The sequence below is a fragment of the Aquarana catesbeiana genome, linkage group LG04 (assembly GCF_042186555.1).
Source record: "Aquarana catesbeiana isolate 2022-GZ linkage group LG04, ASM4218655v1, whole genome shotgun sequence".
Classification (NCBI taxonomy): domain Eukaryota; kingdom Metazoa; phylum Chordata; class Amphibia; order Anura; family Ranidae; genus Aquarana; species Aquarana catesbeiana.
Window position 1 is genome coordinate 528,985,486 of NC_133327.1, and position 25,039 is coordinate 529,010,524.

Below are 25,039 nucleotides of genomic sequence, written 5' to 3' on the forward strand. Positions count from 1 at the left end.
ACCCAATATTTTCTACTTTCTGTTATACAACATAACAAAAAAATAGAATTTCCTCATAAATTGAGGCCAAAATGTATTCCGCTATCTGTCTTTGGTAGAAAATAAAAATCCCAAAAAAGTGTATATTAATTGGTTTGTGCAAAAGTTATAGCGTTTACAAACTATGGTATATACTGTATACTGGAATTTGCACAGCTGTAGATGCTATACTGTAATGATGGTAATCAGGAACCTATAGTGGAACTGTGATAGGGTGGCAGGCAATCTGGCGCCAACAGACACCATTTGGGAGGGTCAATGATGTCGCTAGTAACACATTAATACAGTGATAATACTGTACACCGACACTGTACTAATGACACTGGCTGGGAAGGGATTAACATCTAGGAGCAATCAAGGGATTTACCGTTTGCAACAATGTGTGATGTGTGCTGCTTTTACTTTCTGATCTGGCTGTTTTTTCTCTCCATGCTTTTCAGGGGGAAGAAACAGTCAGATTGCTGTTCCTATGCACACATTTGTAAACACAGAACTCTGTTGGCGATTGGAAAAAGTTGATCAGCTGATTTCAGCCAAATCCATTGGCTGAAATCTGCTGCCAAACTCATACTGTGTCCACATCACAGCACGGGTCAGCAGGGGGTGCGTGCATGTCACCTGCCCAACGCACAGGTACGCGATTGTGCCTGTGCCTGCCGCTCGCAGTATATTTACTGTGAGCGGTCAGCAGGTGGTTATCATCACAAAGATTGCAAGAGAAGGGTACCTCCCCAACAGAAAACACAGAACAAGATCTCTTGTCTTTCCGGCCACCAATAGTGACAAAGATAGCAGTAAACCTTACACAGTTTATAAACATTTCCCCCACTTTAGCCAAATAGTTAAAAAATAAATAAAAATAGGAGCTCACCAAATGCAATAAAAAAAAATGTTTATTACTGCATAACAAAAAAATAACATTTTAATTTAATTTGAAATAATTTCCATAAGAGATTCATAGGCCGCAAAATCACTGAGAGCCTGAATGATTTCATCTAAAAGTTCATCACCAAGCATAAATCCTTCTATATTGTGCACAGACTTGCTAATACGGTGGTCTGTAATCCGGTCCTGCGGGAAGTTGTATGTGCGAATTTTTTCTGATCGTCCTTTTGTGCCTACCTGCAGAAAGAAAAAGAAAAAAAAAAAATTTATATATATATATATATATATATATATATATATATATATATATATATATATATATATATATATATATATATATACATACACACACACACACACACACACACACACACACACACACACACACAGTGGGGATGTAAAGTATTCAGACCCCCTTAAATTTTTCACCCTTTGTTATATTGCAGCCATTTGTTAAAATCATTTAAGTTCATTTTTTTCCTCATTAATGTACACACAGCACCCCATATTGACAGAAAAACACAGAATTGTTGACATTTTTGCAGATTTATTAAAAAAGAAAAACTGAAATATCACATGGTCCTAAGTATTCAGACCTTTTGTTGTGGCACTCATATATTTAACTCAGGTGCTGTCCATTTCTTCTGATCATCCTTGAGATGGTTCTACACCTTCATTTGAGTCCAGCTGTGTTTGATTATACTGATTCGACTTGATTAGGAAAGCCACACACCTGTCTATATAAGACCTTACAGCTCACAGTGCATGTCAGAGTAAATGAGAATCATGAGGTCAAAGGAAATGTCTGAAGAGCTCAGAGACAGAATTGTGGCAAGGCACAGATCTGGCCAAGGTTACAAAAAAAATTCTGCTGCACTTAAGGTTCCTAAGAGCACAGTGGCCTCCATAATCCTTAAATGGAAGACGTTTGGGACGATCAGAACCCTTCCTAGAGCTTGCTGTCCAGCCAAAATGAGCTATCGGGGGAGAAGAGCCTTGGTGAGAGAAGTAAAGAAGAACCCAAAGATCACTGTGGCTAAGCTCCAGAGATGCAGTCGGGAGATGAGAGAAAGTTGTAGAAAGTCAACCATCACTGCAGCCCTCCACCAGCTTTATGGCAGAGTGGCTTGACGGAAGCCTCTCCTCAGTGCAAGACACGTGAAAGTCCCCATGGAGTTTGCTAAAAAAAACACCTGAAGGACTCCAAGATGGTGAGAAATAAGATTCTCTGGTCTGATGCGACGAAGATATAACTTTTTGGCCTTAATTCTAAGCGGTATGTGTGGAGAAAACTAGGCACTGCTCATTACCTGTCCAATACAGTCCCAACAGTGAAGCATGGTGGTGGCAGCATCATGCTGTGGGGGTGTTTTTCAGCTGCAGGGACAGGACAACTGGTTGCAATCGAGGGAAAGATAAATGCTGCCAAGTACAGTGATATCCAGGATGAAAACCTTCTCCAGAGTGCATAGGACCTCAGACTGGGCCGAAGGTTTACCTTCCAACAAGACAATGATCCTAAGCACACAGCTAAAATAATGAAGGAGACTTCGTGACTGTTCTTGAATGGCCCAGCCAGAGCCCTGACTTAAACCCAATTGAGCATCTCTGGAGAGACCTAAAAATGGCTGTCCACCAACATTTACCATCCGACCTGACAGAACTGGAGAGGATCTGCAAGGAGGAATGGCAGAGGATCCCCAAATCCAGGTGTGAAAAACTTGTTGCATCTTTCCCAAAAAGACTCATGGCTGTATTAGATCAAAAGGGTGCTTCTACTAAATACTGAGCAAAGGGTCTGAATACTTAGGACCATGTGATATTTCAGTTTTTCTTTTTTAATAAATCTGCAAAAATGTCAACAATTCTGTGTTTTTCTGTCAACATGGGGTGCTGTGTGTACATTAATGAGGAAAAAAATGAACTGAAAAGATTTTAGCAAATGACTGCAATATAACAAAGAGTGAAAAATTTAAGGGGGTCTGAATACTTTCCGTCCTCACTATATATATATATATAGAGCACTTTTTTCCTACTACAGTACTGTGGGGAGGTTCGGAGACTATCATGTTTTTATTTTCTATTGGTGCCCTGTTGGGCACTTCCTGTGTGGTCAGCAGGACAGAGTATGATCTGGGAATTTTTACTCCAATAGAGAAATGGCAATCAAAACAGAAATCCTATCCCTTCTAAGCTCTATGCAAAATTATAGGAGGGAAAAAAAAAAAAAAAAAAAACTATGTTGGTTGCAGTTTGGCATTAATCCCAAACCAGGCACAAGAGAGAATACCACAAGGCCCCTTTACATAAAGGGCATCTAGCTGCTATGAGTGCAATTCTGGCATTTTAGTGCATTTAGGAGGCACAGGCGCAGAGTCCAGCCCCACTGCCTTCAGCCTGACAAAGTCTATAACAGGCTAGAATATGCTGCTGCTGGAAAGGGCTGAACACTAGCGGTACTTGCGTTTTTAGGGTCGTATGCATTCTGGACATCTATTCCTGAATGCATAGGGCCCTAAATGTGAGTACCATTCAGTACAGCATTCAGCCTTGTCCTACACCAGCATATGTCTGCCTGCTATAGACTAGACAGGCTGCAGGCAATGGGCCTGGACACTGCACCAGTGTTTCTGGGCATACTAAAATGTCAGGTTTGCACACACAGCAGTTTAATGCCCTGTGTCCAAGGGGCCTAAATGTGAACTGTAAAAACAGATGCTCTGTCTGAGCTCCGCTGTCCCTTCCTGCCTATGTATAAATGGATATCCCCTAATACAATAAGAAACACAGCAAGTCAGTTTTACTCACTGACATACAACACTGCGTTCATGGATAGAGAGTGATTTGTAGTACACGGTTTTATGTAGTTCCCGAGTCCTAGGATTCAGTGTGTACAGGAGGCGGGCTTTGCAATAACACTTTTGCATCCAGAGTTGAGGCTAAACCTTCCACTGAGAACATCTGTTCTGGTGACAACTAACAGCAAAATTCCAATCACTTTATAGATATTTCCTCTCACTTCCTGTTGCATCTTCAGGGCAGGAAGATCTCCACAGAAGACAAAAAATAAACCAACAAGGGTTTTAAACCTCCCTACTTCAAAATGGAAAAAGTTTAGACAATACATACACTTTAGGAAACGTTTCAGTCCAAATCTGCTACAGCCAAATAGCTGCCCACGTTTCTAACTACTTGGTTATAAAAATCATTCATTTAAAATATCTCCAAAACCAAAAGCAGAAAATACAGTATTCTTTAAACATTTTTACACAGAATTATAGCCATGTGCTATGACATATTTGTTGCCATAGCAAGACGAGGATTAGGGCAATAATGGTTTTAAATCAGAATGGTAAAATTGTGGGATATGTGTTCATACATAACTTGAAGTCCCTGTATTACCCTTCTTTCGTTTTTCTTTTTGAAGAGGTATATTATAATGGAATGCTGACAGAAATGTAATAGTAACCATCTCATTACAGCACATCACACACGGGTCGAATGTCAGGCAGCATTGTCCGGTTCAATAGAAACCGGCCGACATTCGGCTCGTCTGCACGGCAGCTGGTCTGACAGAAGCTGACCGTTTGGGCCAATGGCTGAAAGCGCAGATCGGAGTGTTCTGGGGGGGGGGCATCCCCATGTCAGAACACAACCGCACAGCCAGGGGAGATTGCTGTACTAACACCAAGATTGTTAGTACAGCAGTTCCGACCTGAGCTGTCAGGTTTTTTTTTTTTTTTTTTTTAATTTTGTGTGATTGAGGCTTAAGGCAGCCCAAATATTACGCAAATTTCTTTTCTACCACCAGGGGCGGAAGGAAAGATAATTGCTTGAATCACCCATCAACACAGTCATTGTTAATGGGGGAATCCCTCCCGCAGTGCTATTGTGTTCTTCCGGCAGGGGAGCCTTCCCTGCTGGCAGAACATGATTAGCATTAATACTAATTGTTTGGGAAAAACTTGACAGGCTGGTTAAACACAAGTTGATTCATAGATTGACTTGTGTACAACCAGGGTGCCCATACATGATCAAAAGTTGGCCAGTTCAGCAGAATTTTGATAAATGTATGGCCAGCTTTAGGCTGTCAGTTGTGGTGCGCTATGACACAAGCCTTGTGGTACGGCAGACCAGTCTTTTGCATGAGCTCCCAATGCAACAAGATGGACGGAAAATCAGACAAGCACCTATGCTACACAGCAGAGTCAAGTCCTGCACCCCTTGATTCAACAATGAAAAAGGTGATACAAACTGAGATACAATACTGCTCTCTATTCAAGCCATACACAGCTCAAATTTCAACCGATTTAATTGACTTTTGATGAAGGAGCCAGGTGGAAAAGTTTTGACCAAATGGTGAATGCATCCAAAACAGATGCAGCTGACTGTTAAAGCGGTGTTCCACCTGGGAAAAAAAAAAATTAAAAAAAAAAAAAAAAGAAAAGTCAGCAGCTACAAATACTAATATATATATACACTAACCCGTCAAGGGAGCCCGTGAGGTCGGCACCCCAGCCGATTTTTTGATCGGCTGTCGATGCCATTCGTTGTAAGGGAAACCGGCAGTGAAGTATTTCGGCTTCACATCCAGTACCCTACTGCACTTTCTAATTGGCCTTGCAGTGTCAAAAACAGGTACTGAAAAGGGGGGGCTGGGAGGAAGCATATCAGCAGAAGTTCTACTTTTGGGTGGAACTCCACTTTAAGCTATTCTGGCTAACATAATACAATAGCTGGCAGGGTAGTTTCATGCCTGGACTTTAGATTTTATCTTCTTTCAACAGAACAGAAGGATTAAAGTGGTTGTAAATGATCACCTTGTGATGTGCATAGATTAAAAAAAAAAAAGGTATTTTATAAGTGATTACATTCCATCTGTTCTCAGCTGCACAACAGCCTGTCAGGACAAGACTGATCATTGAAGGAGAGCAGGCCGAGCTCCCAGCCCAGCTAGAGAACTGACCACGTTGTGCTCTTCTGCTTAGTGTGGTCAGGTTTTAATAGAAAAGCAGGGGGACCGACAGGAACGCCAGGGATTTCACATACAGGAAGTATTACAAAGAGAACAGGATACTTTTTCATACAAGTACATGGTACATAAGGCACGTTGGGGTAACAAACGCTTTAAGTCTTTAGTGGTCTTTACCTGAATTTTTCTTGCACTCTGTCTTTTATTTGTCTCTTCTTCTAATTTCATATTGTATAATTTTGCTCGAAGAACTTTCATTGCAGTATCTTTATTTTTGATCTGAGATCGTTCTTGCTGACATTCAGCAACTGTACCTATATGAGAAGGAAGCAAAAGTCTAACATCAATAATTACCAAATAATTTTTGTCTCCTGTACAAAAACTGTAGAAAAGGAAGGGCTGCATTAAGGCTCAAAGTGGCAGCAATGTTTTTATGTAGCAAATGAAGCCAGTATTCAATCGTTCTAGCAATGCACTTTGTGTCTTGTTTCTGAGGCAACACAACAGAAGTTGCCAACAACCACCTTAAAGCAGAGGTCCACCCAAAAATGGAACTTCTGCTTTAAGTGATGGTGACCCCCTGATATGCCACATTTGGCATGTCATTTTTTTGGTGGTGGTGGTGTGGGGGGGGGGGGGGGGGGGGGGCGTATACCCTCTTTTTAGAGGCATCCAGCTCCCACTTCCTCCTGGGGCTCTGGAAGAAAGCTGACCTCTCCCCCCTCCCTCCAATCTTCTGGGACACGTTACAGGTCCCAGAAGATTGCCCGGCCATTCACAGCGTGGCTCGCACATGCGCACTGCGTGCCCAGCTGTGAAGCCACAGCCGGGTGCCCACAGTTACAATGCCGGCGCCGCAGAGAGGAGGGGGAGAGGAGCGGGGCTTCATTCGCCTGCATTGCTGGACCGTGGGACAGGTGAGTGTCTGATTATTTAAAGTCGGCAGCTACACTTTCTGTAGCTGCTGACTTTTAAATGGGTGGAACGCCGCTTAAAGTATGAGCTATAGCAAGCACAATAAGCAATATGGTTCCTGCTCTTACTATACTACCTCAGGACATGGATCAGCCCCCACAAATAACTCAATATTTTTACATAAAGATGTCCACAGCCCCCAAACTCCCACAAATCAGCTCTGGGTGCGTTCAGAAAGCCAAACTTTGCATAGGAATTGTGAGGGTTCTGGTGGACTACAGAATTCCAGTCTTGTTAAGTGCAGGCACCATTTTTTTTAAAAAGCACATATTTTTGCTAGTGCTTGCCCTGTTTCATCATCAAGGAAATGTCCAAATATGCTGTCCTGCAAGATGACTTGGGGACAAACTGTCACAGACTTTGATTCTGTTTAAATTTCGGTTGAAAATAAGGGAATGCATAGTGGTTTTGTACATATTTTATTATAGCCATCATGAAAAGGGTTTTGTTTAAAGCGGTTGTAAAGGCCAATTTCTGGGGCGCACTTGTGAGCTTGAACCTGAGTCAGGCTGTGTGCGCCTATTGACACACGTAGTGCGGTTCAGCCCTGCCCCTTGCCCTATGCTCACAGTATTCGATTGACCACAAGCTCCTGCTACTGCCTCTGTAAGCAGAGAGGAGAGAGCGGCTGCTGATTGGCACAGTGCTGGATCAAGATCAGGCTCAGGTAAGTAAAAGAGGGGCGAGGGGGTGGTACAGTTACTGGGGAAATTGTTTACCTGAATGCAGAGAATGCATTTAGGTAAAAAATGTTAAGACTTTAGAACCATTTTGGAGCCAGCAGGTGATGCTCTAGTCTACTTTTCAAGTTTAGGTTTTCAGAAGCTGTTTACAGAACTCAATGACGGCTGGTTCAAATTCAACATCAAAACAGTGATAGATTTCAAAATACTGTATTTCACTATATAAGACTAGACTTTGGTGGGTGTAAAAAGATGTCCGCTTGCCGCCTTCTGACTGTAGGCTTAGTGTGGCCTAGTGCAGGGTGTACCAAGATGGCCGTGAATGAACGTCACTTCTGTCAACAAATCTGATGGAACACCTGTAAATCCACTGCATTTGCAAACTGTGTTTGGGTTGCTATACTGGCACCGGCAGCAGTTCATCAAGGCAGTGCATTTTGAACTTCGTTCCTGCACTGCGTTCTGATTTGAAATGGCCCTTAGAGCAGCGAGTAATCTCTTAGAAAGTTCAATTTGAGGCTTCAAACAACCAGATCTGCAACGCAAGCAGGGTCTTATGTGCCATTTAATTAGCTAATTAGTAGTGATATAAAAGTTGAAAAACCTCTGTAAACATAAAAAAAAAAATAAATAAATAAATAAATAAATACTATTATAGTTTCCTTTTAAAAAGGGTACACATCATTTAGTACCCTTGCTAATAAACGGTAAGAGAATATGGGGTTGTAAACCCTTTTGTTTTTTCACCTTAATGTATCCTATGCATTAAGGTGGTTGCCTTTACAGCCCCTTTAAGGGTGGCATACAGATACATGTGTGCTCAAAGACTGACTCATTTGTTTAACCACTTGAAGACTGGATCGTTTCACCCTCTTCCTGCCCAGGCTATTTTCAGTTTTAATTTCCATCACACACACCCACCCACAATTCCTCAGTCATGCATCACTGTACCCAGTGCTAAATTTTCATATAATTTTTTTGAGAGTCGACAGTCCAAGGCATTTAGTAAGGCATGGTGCATTTTTTTGCATTTGCAATTTGTCACAATCTTTTGGAAAATTAAGAAATTAAATAGTTTTTTTTTTCCACAGTTGTAATTTTAACCACTTCAGCCCCGGAGGATTTGGCTGCTCAAAGACCGGAGCACTTTTTACAATTTGGCACTGCGCTGATTTAACTGGTAATTGCGCGGTCATGCAATGCTGTACCCAAACGAAATTTGCGTCCTTTTTCTCCCACAAATAGAGCTTTCTTTTGATGGCATTTGATTGCCTCTGCTATTTTTATTTTTTGCGATATAAACTGAAAAAGACAGAGAATTTTGAAAAAAAAAAAAAAATAGATGATATTTTCTACTTTTTGTTATAAAAAAAATTTAATAAACTCAATTTTAGGCATACATTTAGGCCAAAATGTATTCAGCCACATGTCTTTGGTAAAAAAAAAAAAAAAAAAAATGTCAATAAGCGTATATTTATTGGTTTGCGCAAAAGTTATAGCGTCTACAAACTAGGGTACATTTTCTGGAATTTACGCAGCTTTTAGTTTATGACTGCCTCTCTCATTCCTTGAGGTGCTAAAATGGCAGGGCAGTACAAAGCCCCCCCGAAATGACCCCATTTTGGAAAGTAGACACCCCAAGGAAATTGCTGAGAGGTATGTTGAGCCCATTGAATAACCTATTTATTTGCCACAAGCGATTAAAAAAAAAAAAAAAAGACAAAAAAAAAAATTTACACAAAGTTTTCACTAAATGATATATTGCTCGCACATGGCATAGTTATATGTGGAATTACACCCCAAAATACATTCTGCTGCTTCTCCTGAATACAGGGATACCACATGTGTGAGACTTTTTGGGAGCCTAGCCGCGTACAGGACCCCGAAAACTAATCACCGCCTTCAGGATTTCTAAGGGCGTAAATTTTTTATTTCACTTCCTATCACAGTTTCGAAGACCATAAAATGCCCAGATAGCAACCCCCCCCCCCCCCAAAAGACCCCATTTTGGAAAGAAAACACCCCAAGCTATTTGCTGATAGGCATATTGAGTCCATGGAATATTTTATATTTTGCCACAAGTTTCGGGAAAATTATTATTTTTTTCTTTTTTTAACACGACATTGTCACTAAATGCTATATTGTTCAAACATGGCATGGTTATATGTTTAATTACACCCCAAAATACATTCTGCCGCTTCTCCTGTATATGGGGATACCACATGTAAAATGCATTTTGGGGTGTAATTCCACAACTTTGTGTAAAAAAAAAAAAAAAATATAGTAATTTTCCCGAAACTTGTGGAAAATATAAAATATTCCATGGACTCAACATGCCTCTCAGCAAAAAGTTTGAAGTGTCTTCTTTCCAAAATGGGGTAATTTGGGGGATTTTGTGCAATCTTGACATTTCATGGCCTACGAAACAGATAGGTAGTGAGGAAGTGAAATCACCATTTTACGCCCTTAGAAATCCTGAAGGCGGTGATTGTTTTTCGGGGTCCTGTACACAGCTAGGCTCCCAAAAAGTCTCACACATGAGGTATCCCCATACTCAGGAGCAGCAGCAGAATGTATTTTGGGGTGTAATTCCACATATAACCATGCCATGTTTGAACAATATATCATTTAGTGACAACTTTGTGCAAAAAAAAAAAAAGGGTAATTTTCCCGAAACTTGTGACAAAATATAAAATATTCCATGGACTCAACATGCCTATCAGCAAATAGCTTGGGGTGTCTACTTTACAAAAAGGGGTCATCTGGGGGGGGGGGTTTGAACTGTCCTGGCATTTTATGCACAACATTATGTCACACATCACCCACTCTTCTAACCCCTTGAAGACAAAGCCCTTTCTGACTGTTTGTTTACATGAAAAAAAATATATATATATATTTTTTGTTTGCAAAAAAATTTACTTTGAACCCCCAAACATTATATATTTTTTTTAAACGAAGGCCCTACAGATTAAAATGGTGGGTGTTGCAATTTTTTTTTTCACACAGTATTTGCGCAGCGATTTTTCAAACGCAATTTTTTTGGAAAAAACACTTTTTAATTTTAATGCACTAAAACACACTATATTGCCCAAATGTTTGATGAAATAAAGATGATCTTATGCCGAGTACATGAATATCAAACACGACATGCTTTAAAATTGCGCACAAACGTGCAGCGGCATCATACATACATTTTTAAAAGCCTTTAAAAGCCTTTACAGGTTACCATTTTAGATTTACAGAGGAGGTCTACTGCTAAAATTACTACCCTTGATCTGACCTTCGCGGTGATACCTCACATGCACATAAATCATTTTTATTGTTATCTCAGGGAATGTAAATATCCCCTATGATAGCAATAGGTAGTGACAGGTACTCTTTTTTGAAAAAAATGGGGTCTATTAGACCCTAGAACTCTCCTCTGCCCTCAAAGCATCTGACCACACCAAGATCGGTGTGATAAAATGCTTTGCCAATTTCCCAATGGCGCTGTTTATATCCGGCGAAACCTAAGTCATGAAATGCTCATAGCTTCCGGTTTCATAGGCCATAGAGATGATTGGAGCCGTTCTGGTCTCTGATCAGCTCTATGGTCGACATCTTTTTTGGGGTTTCTTTGGGTAGGGGTACCAGAAAGGACATATGGAAAATGCCTCTCATGCAGCCGGCTTACTGCATTTGCATTGTGAAGTTGAGCCACAGCACAGTCTGGAAACAGAAGGGCTCTGATGATCTCTTCCTGGAATTTATGGAAGGATCCAGTTCCTCCTGAAGCTTTGTATAGCACAAAAGCATTCAGCAAAGCCAATTGAAGTAAATAAACAGACACCTTTTGGTACCAGTGTCTGGGCTTACGGGCAATTAGGTACAGCGCCAACAACTGGTCGTTGAAGTCCACCCCTCCCATATTAAGGTTATATTCGTGGACACAGAGGGGTTTCTCCACAACACTAGTCGCCGTAGGAATTTGGACCGTCGTGTCTGCGGGAAGGGAGGACAGAATGAAAACATTCTTATTATCCCTCCACTTCACAGCGAGCAAATTATTACATCTCAAGCAGGCTCTCTCCCCCAGCCTAAGACGGGAATCTACAAGCCGCTGGGGAAAGCCTCGGCGATTAGATCGCACGGTGCCACATGCGCCAATTTGATGATCAAACAAGTGACTAAAAAGTGGCACGCTTGTGTAATAATTGTCCACATACAAATGGTACCCCTTTCCGAATAAGGGTGACACCAAGTCCCACACAAAACTTACCAGCGCTCTCTATGTAGTCAGGGCAGTTCTCCAGCTCTATGTAACTATCTCTTCCCTCGTAAACCATAAAACTATATGTATAGCCTGTGGCCCTGTCACAGCGCTTATACATCTTGACCCCGTATCTGGCACGCTTGCTGGGAAGATACTGTTTGCATGACAAGCGGCCAGAAAACTTAATCAGGGACTCATCAACGCAGACAACTTGATGGGGAGTAAACAAGGCTGCAAACCATTGGTTGAAGTGGTTTACGAGGGGCCAAATTTTGTAGAGCCGATCAAATTCAGGGTCACCCCAAGGACAACAGAGTTCATTATCATTGAAATGCACGAACCGCAAGATCTGCTTGTATCGTGCCCTGGCCATGGAGGCAGAGAACATGGGCATTTGGTGAATTGGGTCAATGGACCAATATGACAGAAACTCACTGTTTTTAGTTATGCCCATGAGGAGGGATAGGCCCAGGAAGGCAAGGGTCAGCTGGGGATTAGCGGCGATGAATTGACCAGCATATAAATTGTTTTGGTCCACAATAGATCTATAGAGATCTTCGGTGAAAAACAGCAAATAAAAATTAGTTGGCGTAAAATCAACTGTTTCCACCTGAATTCCGGGTTGGCCAGTGAATGGGGGAAGTACAGGTGCTGCAGAAGTGGTGGGTTCCCAATTAGGATTGGCGAATGCAGCAGAAAGGGCACTATGGGCTTGACAGGCCTGTCTTTGTCGTCTTCTTGGTGGCAGCGGGACACTACTCGTGCGTGCTACCTCGCCAGCTTGAACTGCACTTATGGGACTCACCACGTCACCAAGTGTTACTACAGTGCTGGATGTATGACCAGGATGTACTAGGCCGCTGGTGCTTGCCAGTTCACCAAAAGGATGAGCGGTGCTAGTACTGGCTCTCTGCTCCATACAAGAGACCTGCAGTTCTTGCACCTCAACGACAGCAGAAGAGCGAGGTCTGGTATGCCTGACCTTGGCAGGGACCACAACTCCGTCGTCAGAGCTATCTGTCAGGGTACCGCTGCTGTCTACAGGTTCGCATTCTGAGCCTGAATCTGACAGAGTGACTTCCTCTTCACTATCTGTCATGCACAGAAACATGTAGGCCTCTTCACTAGTGTACCTTCGATTTGACATTTTGTTCTCTAAATTTACTGGTACAGTAGTGAGACTCGCAGGTAAAAAAAGTTCCTGACTGTTAGCGACTGATTCAGTTGTTACCAAAAAACTGTTAGAGTTCACAGGATCAGGCCTGACTCTGCGAATGCTGCAGTTTAGTTTAGTGTTTTGTAAGTGACAGTGATCGATCGATACTGCACTTGGGTGGGCTGGGCTGGGCGGAGGGGCTAAAACGCAGGTGCTAGCAGGTATCTGGGCTGATCCCGCTAACACTGCGTTTTTGGGAATCCTAAACTGCTGGGGACGCTAGTATAGATCTGATCAGATCATATATCGATCCGTTCAGACACTATACGACTAAGGGAAGTGTATGGTGCGTGCGTGGGTGTTAGCGCTACTGGCACTAATCTGACGCTGCCTGGGGCGACGCAGACCCTATCTGACGCTAAAACCTAACTTTGATCACCTGCCAGGTGATTGGGGGTTAAACCTTTATTGGGTAAAAATACGGCGGGTGCCCTGACGCTATAAAAAATAAAACTAGCTAAACTGCGTCACCCGTGACACTTATACAGTGATCACTGGTGACGGGGTAATCAAGGGTTTAACCTTTATTGGGGGGGGGGGTTAGGGGGGTGCCTAGACCTATCTGGGCCTAAGACTAATTACCCTAACACTGATTTTTGTCACTAATGACACCAGTACAGCGATCAAAAAAAAATATCTTAACGCTGTACTGGGTGACACAGTGACAGGTGGTGAAGGGGTTAACTGGGGGATAATCAGGGGGTGAATTGTGTGCCTACATGACCTGGTGTCAGTGTAGTGTTGGTGCAACTCACTGTTAGATGCTATCTCTCCTCGGTCTGGAACGGAAAAGACTGACACGAGGAGAGATTACATCACTTCCCCTGTCAGTGTTTACAGTTACACGACAGGGGAAGGATCTCATTCGCCAGGACCGATCACCAGGTCCAGGCCAGATTTCATTGGCCTGGGCCTGGAGATTGATCGGTTCTGGTTCGAATCCGATCGCGGCGGCCATCGAGGGGGCCGCGCCCGACGTAGTATGACGGCGATTCGCCTGCCCGTGCCATTCTGCCGCAGTACAACTGCGGCGGCTGGTCAGGAACAGGTTAACAAGGTATGTCTCACACACAGCATAGGTATACTTACAATTATACCACAAAACACATTCTGCTTCACCGCTCAAGTATCAGAATACTACATGTGTAAGGCCCCTTTCACACGGGCGTCTCTGCTAAGCGGAATGCACTTGTTTAGCGGGGGATCTCTCCACTGAGCAGGTGAATGACAGGTCTGTGTCCGCTCCGCTATGCAGAGTGGACACAGTCCTGCTCTCCTCTATGGGGCAATCGGATGTAAAACGGACCGTCTGTCAGTTTCCATCCAATCCGATGGACAGATGGAAAACAGGACCACCATCTGTTTTTGACGGATAGGACCAGATCTGATGGCGGCGATGACATTTGCTGCTCCATAGAAAACAATGAGGGTTCGAGCAGGTCCGCCTGAAAAACTGACAGGGGGACCTAATCAGACAGCCCATGTGAAAGGGGCCTCAGACTTTCTCAGCCTAGAAACAAAAAGCAGCTCCTTTGTGCTTTCAAGGACCATAAATGCCATGTCTAACTTCCTGACTACCCATCTAAATTATTACATTTTGGAAAGTAAACACCCCAAGCTATTGTCTGAAAGGCATAGTTATTCTTTTTAAAATGTCTTTTTTGCCACACGGTTTTGGAAAATGTGGAAATTTTTTTTATTTATGTATTTTTTTACACAACGTTGTCAATTAACGACTTGCCGACTGCTATAGCTGAATGATGGCTACAGCGCGGACGGCTAGTTCTGGGAGGCCGTCCTGATCACGTCTGCTGCGGGGGGGCTGGCGGCACGCTCTGTCGCTGATCACAGATTGAGGTAAAGAGCCAATCAGCGACTCTTTACCACATGATCAGCTGTGTTCAATCACAGCTGATCACGGATGTAAATAGAAGCCGGTTATCTGCACTTCTTTCCTCATGCTCAGAGCATGAGGAGAAGAGAGATACTGTAACTGGCTTTTCTAATGCCCTGTACACACAATCGGACATTGATCGGACATTCCGACAACAAAATCCATCGGGTCTTTTCCGATGGATATTGGCTCAAACTTGTCTTGCATACACACGATCGCACAAACTTGTCGGAAAATCCGATCACTCTGAATGCGGTGACGTAAAACACGTACGTGACGTAAAACATGTAAAACGGGGCAGTAGCCAATAGCTTTCGTCTCTAAATCTTTTCTGAGCATGTGTGGCACTTTGTGCGTCGGATTTGTGTACACACGATCGGAATTTAAACGATCGGATTTTGTTGTCGGAAAATTTTATATCCTGCTCTCAAACTTTGTGTGTCGGAAACTCCAACGGAAAAAGTTCGATGGAGCCCACACACGATCGGAATTTCCGACAACACAATCCGATCGCACTTTTTCCCCATCGGAAAATCCGACCGTGCGTACAGGGCATAAAAGGGACATCTACACTGATAATCAGGGCAACGATTATCAGTGCAGTCCAAACAGTGCCCACCAGTGCCACCCTCATCAGCGCCCATCAAAACTGTGGTGATTAAATAAATACCACAAAAAGAAAGTATTATTTGTGTGAAAAAAAAAAAAATTTGTATGGGTACAGCGTTGCATGACTGGCAATTGTCATTCAATGTGCGATAGCTCTGAAAGATGAAAATTGGCCTGGCCAGGGTAAAAGTGCCCAGTAGGCAAGTGGTTAATAAGATATTTCTAACACACAGCACAGACATACCTAGAATTACATCCCAAAACACATTCTGCTACTCCCGAGTATGGCGATACCACATGCGTGAGACTTTCACAGACCAACTACAAATAGGCTATAAAATCCAAGGAGCACCTGTTTCTAAAAGCCAAGGAAACCTAGCCTACTGGTACATGGCTGACCCCAGGAACACCATGTTCCCTGACCAGGATGTACAGGAGGCTAAAAGGAAGAACAAATAAATGTTCCTGCGGTTCCAGGAACGCAGCTGTCCACAGGGGATGGCTGGAACTGGTTTCTCATAGGAATGTAGTCAGTAGGACGTGCAGTAGGGTCAGTTCTGGTGGCAAGTAGAGACATGGTCAGTTAAGACGTAAAGGATTGGTCCAGACAGCAGACAGAAACATTGTCAATAAACAGGCCAGGGCAGGCAGCCAGAGGCAATACTGCACTGGTGTGGCGGTGATCAGGAAAACTTTTGCAGGCCAAGCTACACTGGCTGGCTCTGGTCTCACTGTACGGATATAGTGGTGATCAGGAACACTGTTGATGGCTTAAACTGGTCTGACCAAACTGGGGACTAGTGTAGCAGCAATCATAAATAACGTTGCTGGCTTACACTGGTATGGTGACGCTGAGACTAGCGTGGCAACAATTAGGGACACCGTCGCCAGCTTACACTTGCTTGGTGACAGTGGGACTTGTGTGGTGACAATCAAACACTGCTGCTGGCATACACTGGTCTGGCGGTGATAAGGAACACTGTTGCAGGCATACACAAGTCTGGTGACACTGAGACTGGAGTGGTGATCAGGAAAACTGTTGCTGGCTGCACTGGTCTGGTGTGGTGGCAAACAAGAACACTGTTTCCAGCTACACTGGTCTGGCAACACCGACACTATTAGGGCTTGTTTACAGGTGAGGTTGGGGGACAGTAAAACCTTGGTTAAGCAGTGGTTTTACCGCCCCCTAGCCGCTGCCCCTTTTAGCTGCAGGGGCAGTAGCCGGGAGTGGACACATACCAAGGCTGCAATGCTTTCCTTCACAGCCGTGGCAGGAATTATATCCTGTTGCTTTTGGCAGGCGTAGCGCCTGCTGATCAGGACCCTTTCAAGTGAATGAGGGCTCATGTGTAGGGTTCAAGTGGTTAAAGCAGGGGGTAAGGCGGTGATACAATATCTCCTTATTGCCTGTCCAATACTTTCTGAAGAGCCAACCCAACACTGATCGTCAAAGTTCAGAGCTCGAGGTTAGAGTGAGACACACACACACACACACGTAAATGAGGCCTTCTGATGACACAGTGACAATGCTTGGCTGCACCAAGATACAGCGATATTAGAGCAACCAGCCACTGTAGACAATCACTGTCACAGCAGTACAATGTCACCATAGTGACTTTGCACTTGCTTTGATGAGAGTATGTATGGTGACAGTGGCTGCTACATTGGCATACGGTGTCAGTTAGTGCCTTTGATCACCAGACAGAGCAGTACAGCTTAAGGGGTGTGATTAATTTGTATTTTTTTTTTTTACTTGCAGAGTGTTGATCACTGTAATAAAACACTCGGTTTCCTCTCACAGATGATCGCTGTGTGAGGAAACTGTTTGAAGGCTGCAGCATGCAGCTTTTTTTTAAACGTGTGATTGCTGAGATGGATCACAGCGATTACAATGTAATCCTGTACCCTGATCTGTAAACCGCCGCTGTATCCTTCACAGGGCGCACCGCTGCATGCCCCAGAGGGCTCACACAAGGCACAGGAGTGGGAAGACGTATGGGTATATCCTCCCAAATCTAGAAAGTTCCCACTCAGCTGTTTATATGCAGTGGCTGGGTGGGAGGTGATTAAACATTAGGCATGCTACAAACAAGTTTTAGGTGTACAAAACTTTTTTCTATCAGTCAGCTGTATATTCATTAACAAGAGTAAAATAAATTTTCCTTAACAGTTTGTTACCTACCTGTCGGAATGTGAACAATTCGTACTGCACTGTCTGTAGTATTAACATGCTGTCCCCCAGCACCGCTGGCCCGTTTTGTTTCTATACGCAAGTCTTTGGGATTAATTGTTAAATTTATCTGCAGACATAGACAAGACAAAAGTAACAGATGATGACAATATATCAAAGAGGAAGGAGCAAAAACAATAACAGGTCTCCAACCTACTATAGATGCCCTGATACTTTATTAAGTAGATGCTATGGCTGCTGTTTCTTCCTTTAAGCTGTCCGTATTACTGGCATGCGTTTGCGGGTGCAGTTTGTGAGTCGGTCCTACACACTAATGTAAAAAGGGAAACTGAAATCAAGGGGAATGCACTGTAACAATTACAATGCACAATAACAATTAGTGCTCCTTTACAGTGAATTCCCCTTTAAATCACAGTGTCCTTTTACATTACAGTGCCCCTAGCAATCACAGCCCCATCACAGTGCAGTCATGCCCCCCCCCCCCTCCTTTTAGCTCTAATCACAGTGCCCCTTTTACTTTCTGTTCACTGTGCAGATCTTCAGCTCCTCCCTCCCCTTGATCTCTTAAATCAGAGTCCACAGAGCCCCCCCAACCACTAGAGTCTGCAGAAACCCCCAACTACCAGAGTCTGAAGAATTTCCACTTATGCTTTAAGGAGGGAGCTCTGCGGACTCCAATGTAAAGATGAACCCCGATTTAAGGGGGGCTTTGATGTAAAGGGAAATGCTGTGGACTCTGGTGTAAAGGGGAACTCTGATGCAAAGGGGTCTCTGCTCACCAAAGCCCCCCCCCCACATCAGAGTCCACAGAGCACCCCTTAAATTGGTTTATATGCTGGGAAGCAGGAGAGGTGGTGAGCTTACTCACCCCAGGTTGGAGGCTTATGCATAGGCTGTCAGCAACTTTCCTCTACTGGTTGGCGGCTGCTGGTTCAAACTTCCTACCAACACATCCCTGGGGAGTGTGGGTGGGGCAAACACAAGGAGAGCGGCAGGAGGAGGAGGAGCAGATGAGCTCTCTCTCCACTCCCATCCATCCGTGTGGTGAGGAGTGGGGGGGGGGGGACTGTCAGCGCTGGCTCTGAGCTGTCAGAGACAAACCCAAAGCAATGCAGCCAGCAACCTCTCTGTTCATTCCACCAGGAGGAGAGGAGACACAGGTATGGCCGCATAGCGGGAGGTGAGTGTCAACCACGGTCATCGCTCATCTCCCGCTGTGTGGCCCAGTTATCAACAGGCCACAAACCGGGCGGCCCCGGTCTACCAGGCACATGTCCAGTCTGCCCTATGGCCAGTCCGGGCCTGGTTGATTGAAGACTTCCTTACAGCAAATAAGTGAGCTCTCCTCCAACCTTCACTCTACAAAATCAGACCGAGTAGGTCTATGGTGTCTAAATGAAAGTTAGTTTAGGTAGTGTGGACGCTCCTACTAATAGCAATAAGGCCAAAGTAAAAACTAGTTTCAATTGAATTGATCCTGCTAGGCCAAAGGAAATACAAGAACTTAAACAGTGCATCTGATTGTACATTATTATAATTGGCAAGCATTGGGCATTCAGTTTCAGGTTGGACAAGACATACTTTCATGTGCTGTGCTAAAAGAGGACTTTGTAAATACATTTTACTCCTATTTTGACAACGTGGTATAATTTATCCTTATTTCCTATTCTGGTAAGAATGCTGTCAATGGGACAGAAGTGAAGGGAAATCTTGCCCATGAGACACAGACAGCAATAAAACATGACCATTGGCAAACTAAATAAATGAAAGGAGACCATGAATAAAAAAATCTATCAACTGTCAACCAGCCTTAGTTTTGATGATCACTAGCCCAACAGAAGTTACAGAACTGAAGTCTGCCTAACCTATAGCATAAGCATTGTGGAGGCTGCTGGCTGTGGCTAGCAAATGAAGAGAAGTCTGCTCCAGGAATTTTCCAGCTTTTGGTGGGCTAGGTTTAAGTAGGAGGAGTGATCTTCAACGCATACCCTGAAAACTACACAGGAGGAAAATTGTAGCTGGTTTTCAAAGCTAGACACAGTAAGTAGATGACCAAAAAGGTAATGAAAACATCCTAAAATACAAAAACTGTGCAATAGGCAAAGGTAAAACTCACCATACATTAGTACATTTTCAAACGAATGTTCTTATTAAAATTCTCAGAAAAAAAATTCACAGTACAAAAATCGACAGCATGACGAATGTCATTCAAAAGTACTCTAAAAACTTTCATTTGCTTTTAATATTTAATTTTGAGACAAATAAACTTTAACAAAAAGGGAAAAAAATAAAAAAAACCCACATCTTTTTGTAGGTAAAAATGTGCAATTAGTCTTAAAGCGGAGTTCCACACAAAAATGGAACTTCCGCTTTTCGGAACCCTCCCCCCTCCGGTGTCACATTTGGCACCTTTCAGGGGGGAGGGGGGTGCAGATACCTGTCTAAGACAGGTATTTGCACCCACTTCCGGCATAGACTCCCATGGGAGTCTACGCCTCTTCCCGTCCCCACCACGCTGTCTGCTGGGAACACACAGCTCCCAGGAGAGAGCGGGGACCATTTGAGACGCGCAGCGCGACTCGCGCATGCGCAGTAGGGAACCGGGAAGTGAAGCCGCAACGCTTCACTTCCTGATTCCCTCACCTAGGATGGCGGCGGCAGCTGCCGAGAACCGAGCGGGTTCTCGGCGTTCCCTGCCGATATCGCTGGACCCTGGGACAGGTAAGTGGCCATGTATTAAAAGTCAGCAGCTGCAGTATTTGTAGCTGCTGGCTTTTAATATTTTTTTTTTTTTTGGCGGTGTGGGTGAACCCCCGCTTTAAAGTGGTAGAAGGAAGACTGGACTGGGAGCTCTGTTCCTGGCTGTTACTTTGGCCCCGTTTCTTCATAAGGGAATGTACTTTACCTAGGGTCTCCAATTCCTTTCTCACTGAAGAAAATAGCTCCTTACACTCCTGTGTGGACTCTTCCCTTACTAAACCAGAGATGCAGAATCTGCAAATCAATTTTGGCCCATGAGTCCCTTAATGGGTTTTTGCATGAAGGGCATTTTCTTCCTGCAGTTCACTGTTTTGGCAGTGGCTTTCTGTAAGACAGAAACAACCCCATACCTCTATTAGCGAGATACCACTGCAATAGAGAGACAAGAAACAGTGCCCAAAGCATACTTCCCACCGTGCCCCAGAGTCTCCCTCCATGCTGAACTGCTAACGGAACGTGTCATCCTAGCAGACAGCTGCAGGCTCTAACCATCATACCAAACAAAACAACCACCCAGTGAAGAAAAAGAAAGAGGTGCCTCTGCACCTCTCCTACCTAGGCCTGGCCGGGAACCTGGGCACCTGCATCCGCCATTGCTGCCGACAACTCTTTCTCCTCCATCACGAGCACCGCAGCAGCCGCCTGTGTGCTCCTTAAATTAAGCTCCTCTGGCGTCCATCGCTCAGGAGTGGAAGGAAGCCCCAGCCAGATGATCCACCCCTTCTTCCTGCATTCCAGTAGCTGGAACCACATGTTGCTACGCCCTGCCGGAAGTCTCCGTCCCCCTCCATCTGGGACTCGGCGCCGACATGCCAAGACCTGGCACGTACGCTCCAACTGAGCACACCTGCGGCCCCCCCGAGTACATGGGGCAGTGGACCCTTACTCCTGTGAGCCAGCAAAGCAACGGGCACCGGAGCAACCCCCCCTCTTGTGCGGGAGGGAGCTGGGCTGGTCTGATGACAGAAAAGAAAAGAAAAAAAAAAAAAAAAAAAAAAAAAAAAGGTACTGCCAAAACCCCCTCCTTGGAGAAAGCGCAGCCTCTCTAGTTCCCCAGCAGTGCTTCCACCATGGCGGAGGAAACACTAAAACTGATGGCATGGTGGAAGCAGCTGATTTTAAAGGGGCTTTGTGACGCAGTGTTTCCTGTTAAGAGGTGGAGCTACGCTCTCTCTCCAAGGTGCTGTCCTGAAAGGTGAAGGGAGAAAATTGCCTTTAGTTATACTTTCAATATAGTTCTATTCTATGACCAAGCTAAACTCAGAATAGTTCACTTCTAGGGCTTTTAACACACATGCTATAAATATTTTAAGCATAGGTTTCTATTTCTTTTTGATGATCAAACTGTTTTTGCCAATGAACAGCTAAAACATCAACATTTTGCCACATTTCAATAGAACAATTACAGCTTCTTTAACTTATTTCAGTTTTTACTTTACCTCACTTGGTTGGGGCAATACTGCTACAGTCATAGTACTTGTGTGTATTCTTCCTTGTTTCTCAGTCTTTGGCACTCGCTGAACTCTGTGCACTCCACCTTCATATTTTAAACATCTATAGGCATCCAAACCTCCTACGCTTGCTGATGCATGTCGCACTCCACCTAATACATAATAAATAGTAATATTAGATGTTATTCCATCACAGCCCTTACAACATACACAGTTCTTCCACAAAGGAGTATGTGACTGCCTCCCGTGATGCAGTGGTTGGGTCTAGCAGTAAATTCCTAACCTCAAACACTGTCATGTGACTGAGGGGGATCAGGTCATCACTACCTGTAAGCTCCAACACCTGGCATATTGTGGCAGCTACTACAGAGAAAGGTGCAGCAGGGGAGCACTGGGAAGACGAGTATAACTGAATCTAGGGCTTTAAAACAATTCTTTCACTAGGTCTTGAATGAACAAGGTAACAGGATTATATAAAAGGTGGCTTTACACAAATGGGGGAAAATCCTTTAATCCCCCATCTCACCAAAGAGACTGAAAGTCTGAAGCAAAAATGTTAGGGTAAAAAAAACATTTTTTCAGCTTGCTGTCACCTCCCTATATACTTACCAGAGTCCTCAATTGATTCAGTGCTATCCATAGCTGGATCTATTCTCTCCCCTCTCTTCTTTACACAGGGCCACTGGCTCCTGCTGCTGTCAATCAAATGTTGTGAGAAGGAAGTGGGGCTAAGTGGCTCTGTGTCTATGGAGCACAGCTGCGTAGACACACACAGCTCAGGAGCAAGCACACACTGTGTATCCCCATAGCAGGCAGCATGCTATGGGGGCACATGAAGAGGAGTAGCCAAGATCGCCGACGGGGGACCCCAGAAGAGGAGGTCCAGAGCTACTTTGTGTAAAACCATTGCACAGTGTAGATGAGTATAACACGTTTATCATTTTAATTTTTTTAAATTACCTTTAGGAACACTTGAAGTGAGCGATGTGTATAGCTTATAAATGGAACCAGATTTCTCACCCTGCCACTCATTTTCATTCAACTGAAGTGATTAGTGGGAAAGGGACTCGCATTCCAAATTCCCTTCATAAAATTCCTTCTTCAATCTTCCTAAGTGCACTGAAAAATAGCCTAAGCTTCATTGTTTGATAAAATTACCCCCCCAAAGTCATGATCAAAATAAAAGTAAAATTTCAGAAAATTCGGTTAACAAGAAATTGCTTTTTCTTCTTGATAAATATTGTCACAGACCTAGCCGGGACAGAGGCTATTGGAGAGGACTGTATGCAAGCCTGTTGCCTTTTGATTATGGGCCCTGGATTTTCAATGGATTCATTCTGTTGGGACACATCCTGTGAGGAGATGCTGGTGTCATCAACCTGTGTTTATGTTAATTGAATGAGCTAATGACATTGTCCTCTATACAATGTAGGAGACGGGACGACTGCTATTGTGTTAATTAACTGTGTGAAGCTCGGGGACCACAAGTTTGGGTGAAAGGTCATGTCTCAGTCACCTAGGCTGTATAAAGGATTAGATAATTAGCTCATGTTAATTAGGTTACATTTGTATTGTTAGAGTAATCTTCTCCTGTGTATATAAGACTGTATTCTGGTTCTGAATAAAGGGAGTTCTTGATAGCAACAAGCAAGTGTCGCCTTGTTTGTGCTCAGAGAGGTTCGGATATCTGTATACAGACTGGGAGGAAGTGGTATATGACGGAAGCACTCAAGCGGAGTGTGGGACGTTCCGTGACATTGGTGGCAAGCAGCGGGAAAGCTTCCTGCAGTCTGGGACATCCAAACTTCCATCTGGATCCAAGGTCCAGATAGCAGGAGAGGAGAGGTACAGATACCAGCCGCCATGGATGAGGAATTCAGAAGGAGGTTGCGAGAGATGCAGATACAGCACAGAGGACTAGTATCGGAGCAGCTCCTGCTGGGATGGTGTGATTCTATTCCCTGCAAACTCTGGAAGGAAGCGCTAGCCCGTGAGCAGCGACACCAGGGAAAAGTTCTCCCCTCCATCGAGGAAAGGTACTGGTCGCAGTACGGACTGCGGGTGCGGTTTTTGGGAGAAAAACCACACAAGAAGCAGACAGCTGAATTAAGCAGGCTGGTCTGGGCAGAGATAAAGCTGGATGAGAGCTACAGAGCCCTCCGGTGGCATGTATCCCAAGCATGTCCCTGGATAGCGGATGACAGCCCAACGGAAGGCTTAAGCTATGGCGGCTTGGGACTGTTGTTTGTGAAGCTGACAGGGGACCCTAACTTTGGGAGTGATTTGGAGCGGCGGGTGGACGAAATCATGGATTTCAGAGAAGGGCTACTGAACATTTCGGAAGTGCACTGGGCACAGGAAGATTTGGAGTTTCTGGCCGTTCAGGAATGGGAGCTAGAGATCGCCTACAGACGGCTGCTAGACATTGCTCAGTGCCAGGGCTGGGCTCCCTTTGCCTGGGACTATCAGGAAATACCAGCTGACAACCCTGAAATCCTGACTGAAGAGTCGGCAATGTGGCAGAGCAATAGTATGCTTTGCCAACCTGCCCCCACATCTATGGAGGCGGAGGTCTTATGGCGGATGCAGCAAGTGCTGACTGACCTTGATGATCCTGTTCTGCATGGGATGATCTTGGATGGAGGAATGTGCCTGTCCAGCAGCATGACAGAGAATCTGCAGTGGAAAATCTGGAGATTGCCATCCCCAAAGCTGAAGTGCTGACAACAGGGCAGAGCTCTGCTAACCTCTGCCCAGCACTGATAACATCTTCTGGGTTCCATGGACAGGAGATGGTGAACCTCCATCCCCAGACATCAGTTGCAGAGACATGGGATTTGATAGACTTTTCTGCTGAGGAAGAACAACCTGATGAGCCTCCAGCAGAAGAGCTGCTATCAGGGCCAAAGTTCACCGTGTTCTGCCCAGCACCAACAGTGGCTTCAGCCTTCCTGAGAGAAGAGGTAGTCGGCCTTTCTCCCACAACACTGACAGGGACATGTGATTTTCTGCCAGCAGCATCTATGGAGTTAAAACAAACTTCTCCAGCTGAAGATCTGGTAACTGAACAGAGGGTCCAAGACCTCTGTCCCACACTTTTACCAACTCCAGA

At 44.3% G+C, this 25,039-nt stretch overlaps 1 protein-coding gene across 1 annotated transcript in view; it reads right to left on the reverse strand.

Moving 5' to 3' along the window:
* Positions 1-914: 914 nt before the first annotated feature.
* MTRF1L (mitochondrial translation release factor 1 like) overlaps positions 915-25,039 on the reverse strand; it is a 41,625-nt gene continuing 17,500 nt past the window's right edge. Inside the window, exons 4-7 of the mRNA XM_073627835.1 lie at positions 21,916-22,079; positions 17,708-17,825; positions 6,074-6,210; positions 915-1,161 (exon numbers count right to left, since the gene is read on the reverse strand). Coding sequence (XP_073483936.1) covers positions 967-1,161; positions 6,074-6,210; positions 17,708-17,825; positions 21,916-22,079 — 614 coding nt within the window. The 3' untranslated portion in view covers positions 915-966. The remainder of the gene's footprint in view (positions 1,162-6,073; positions 6,211-17,707; positions 17,826-21,915; positions 22,080-25,039) is intronic.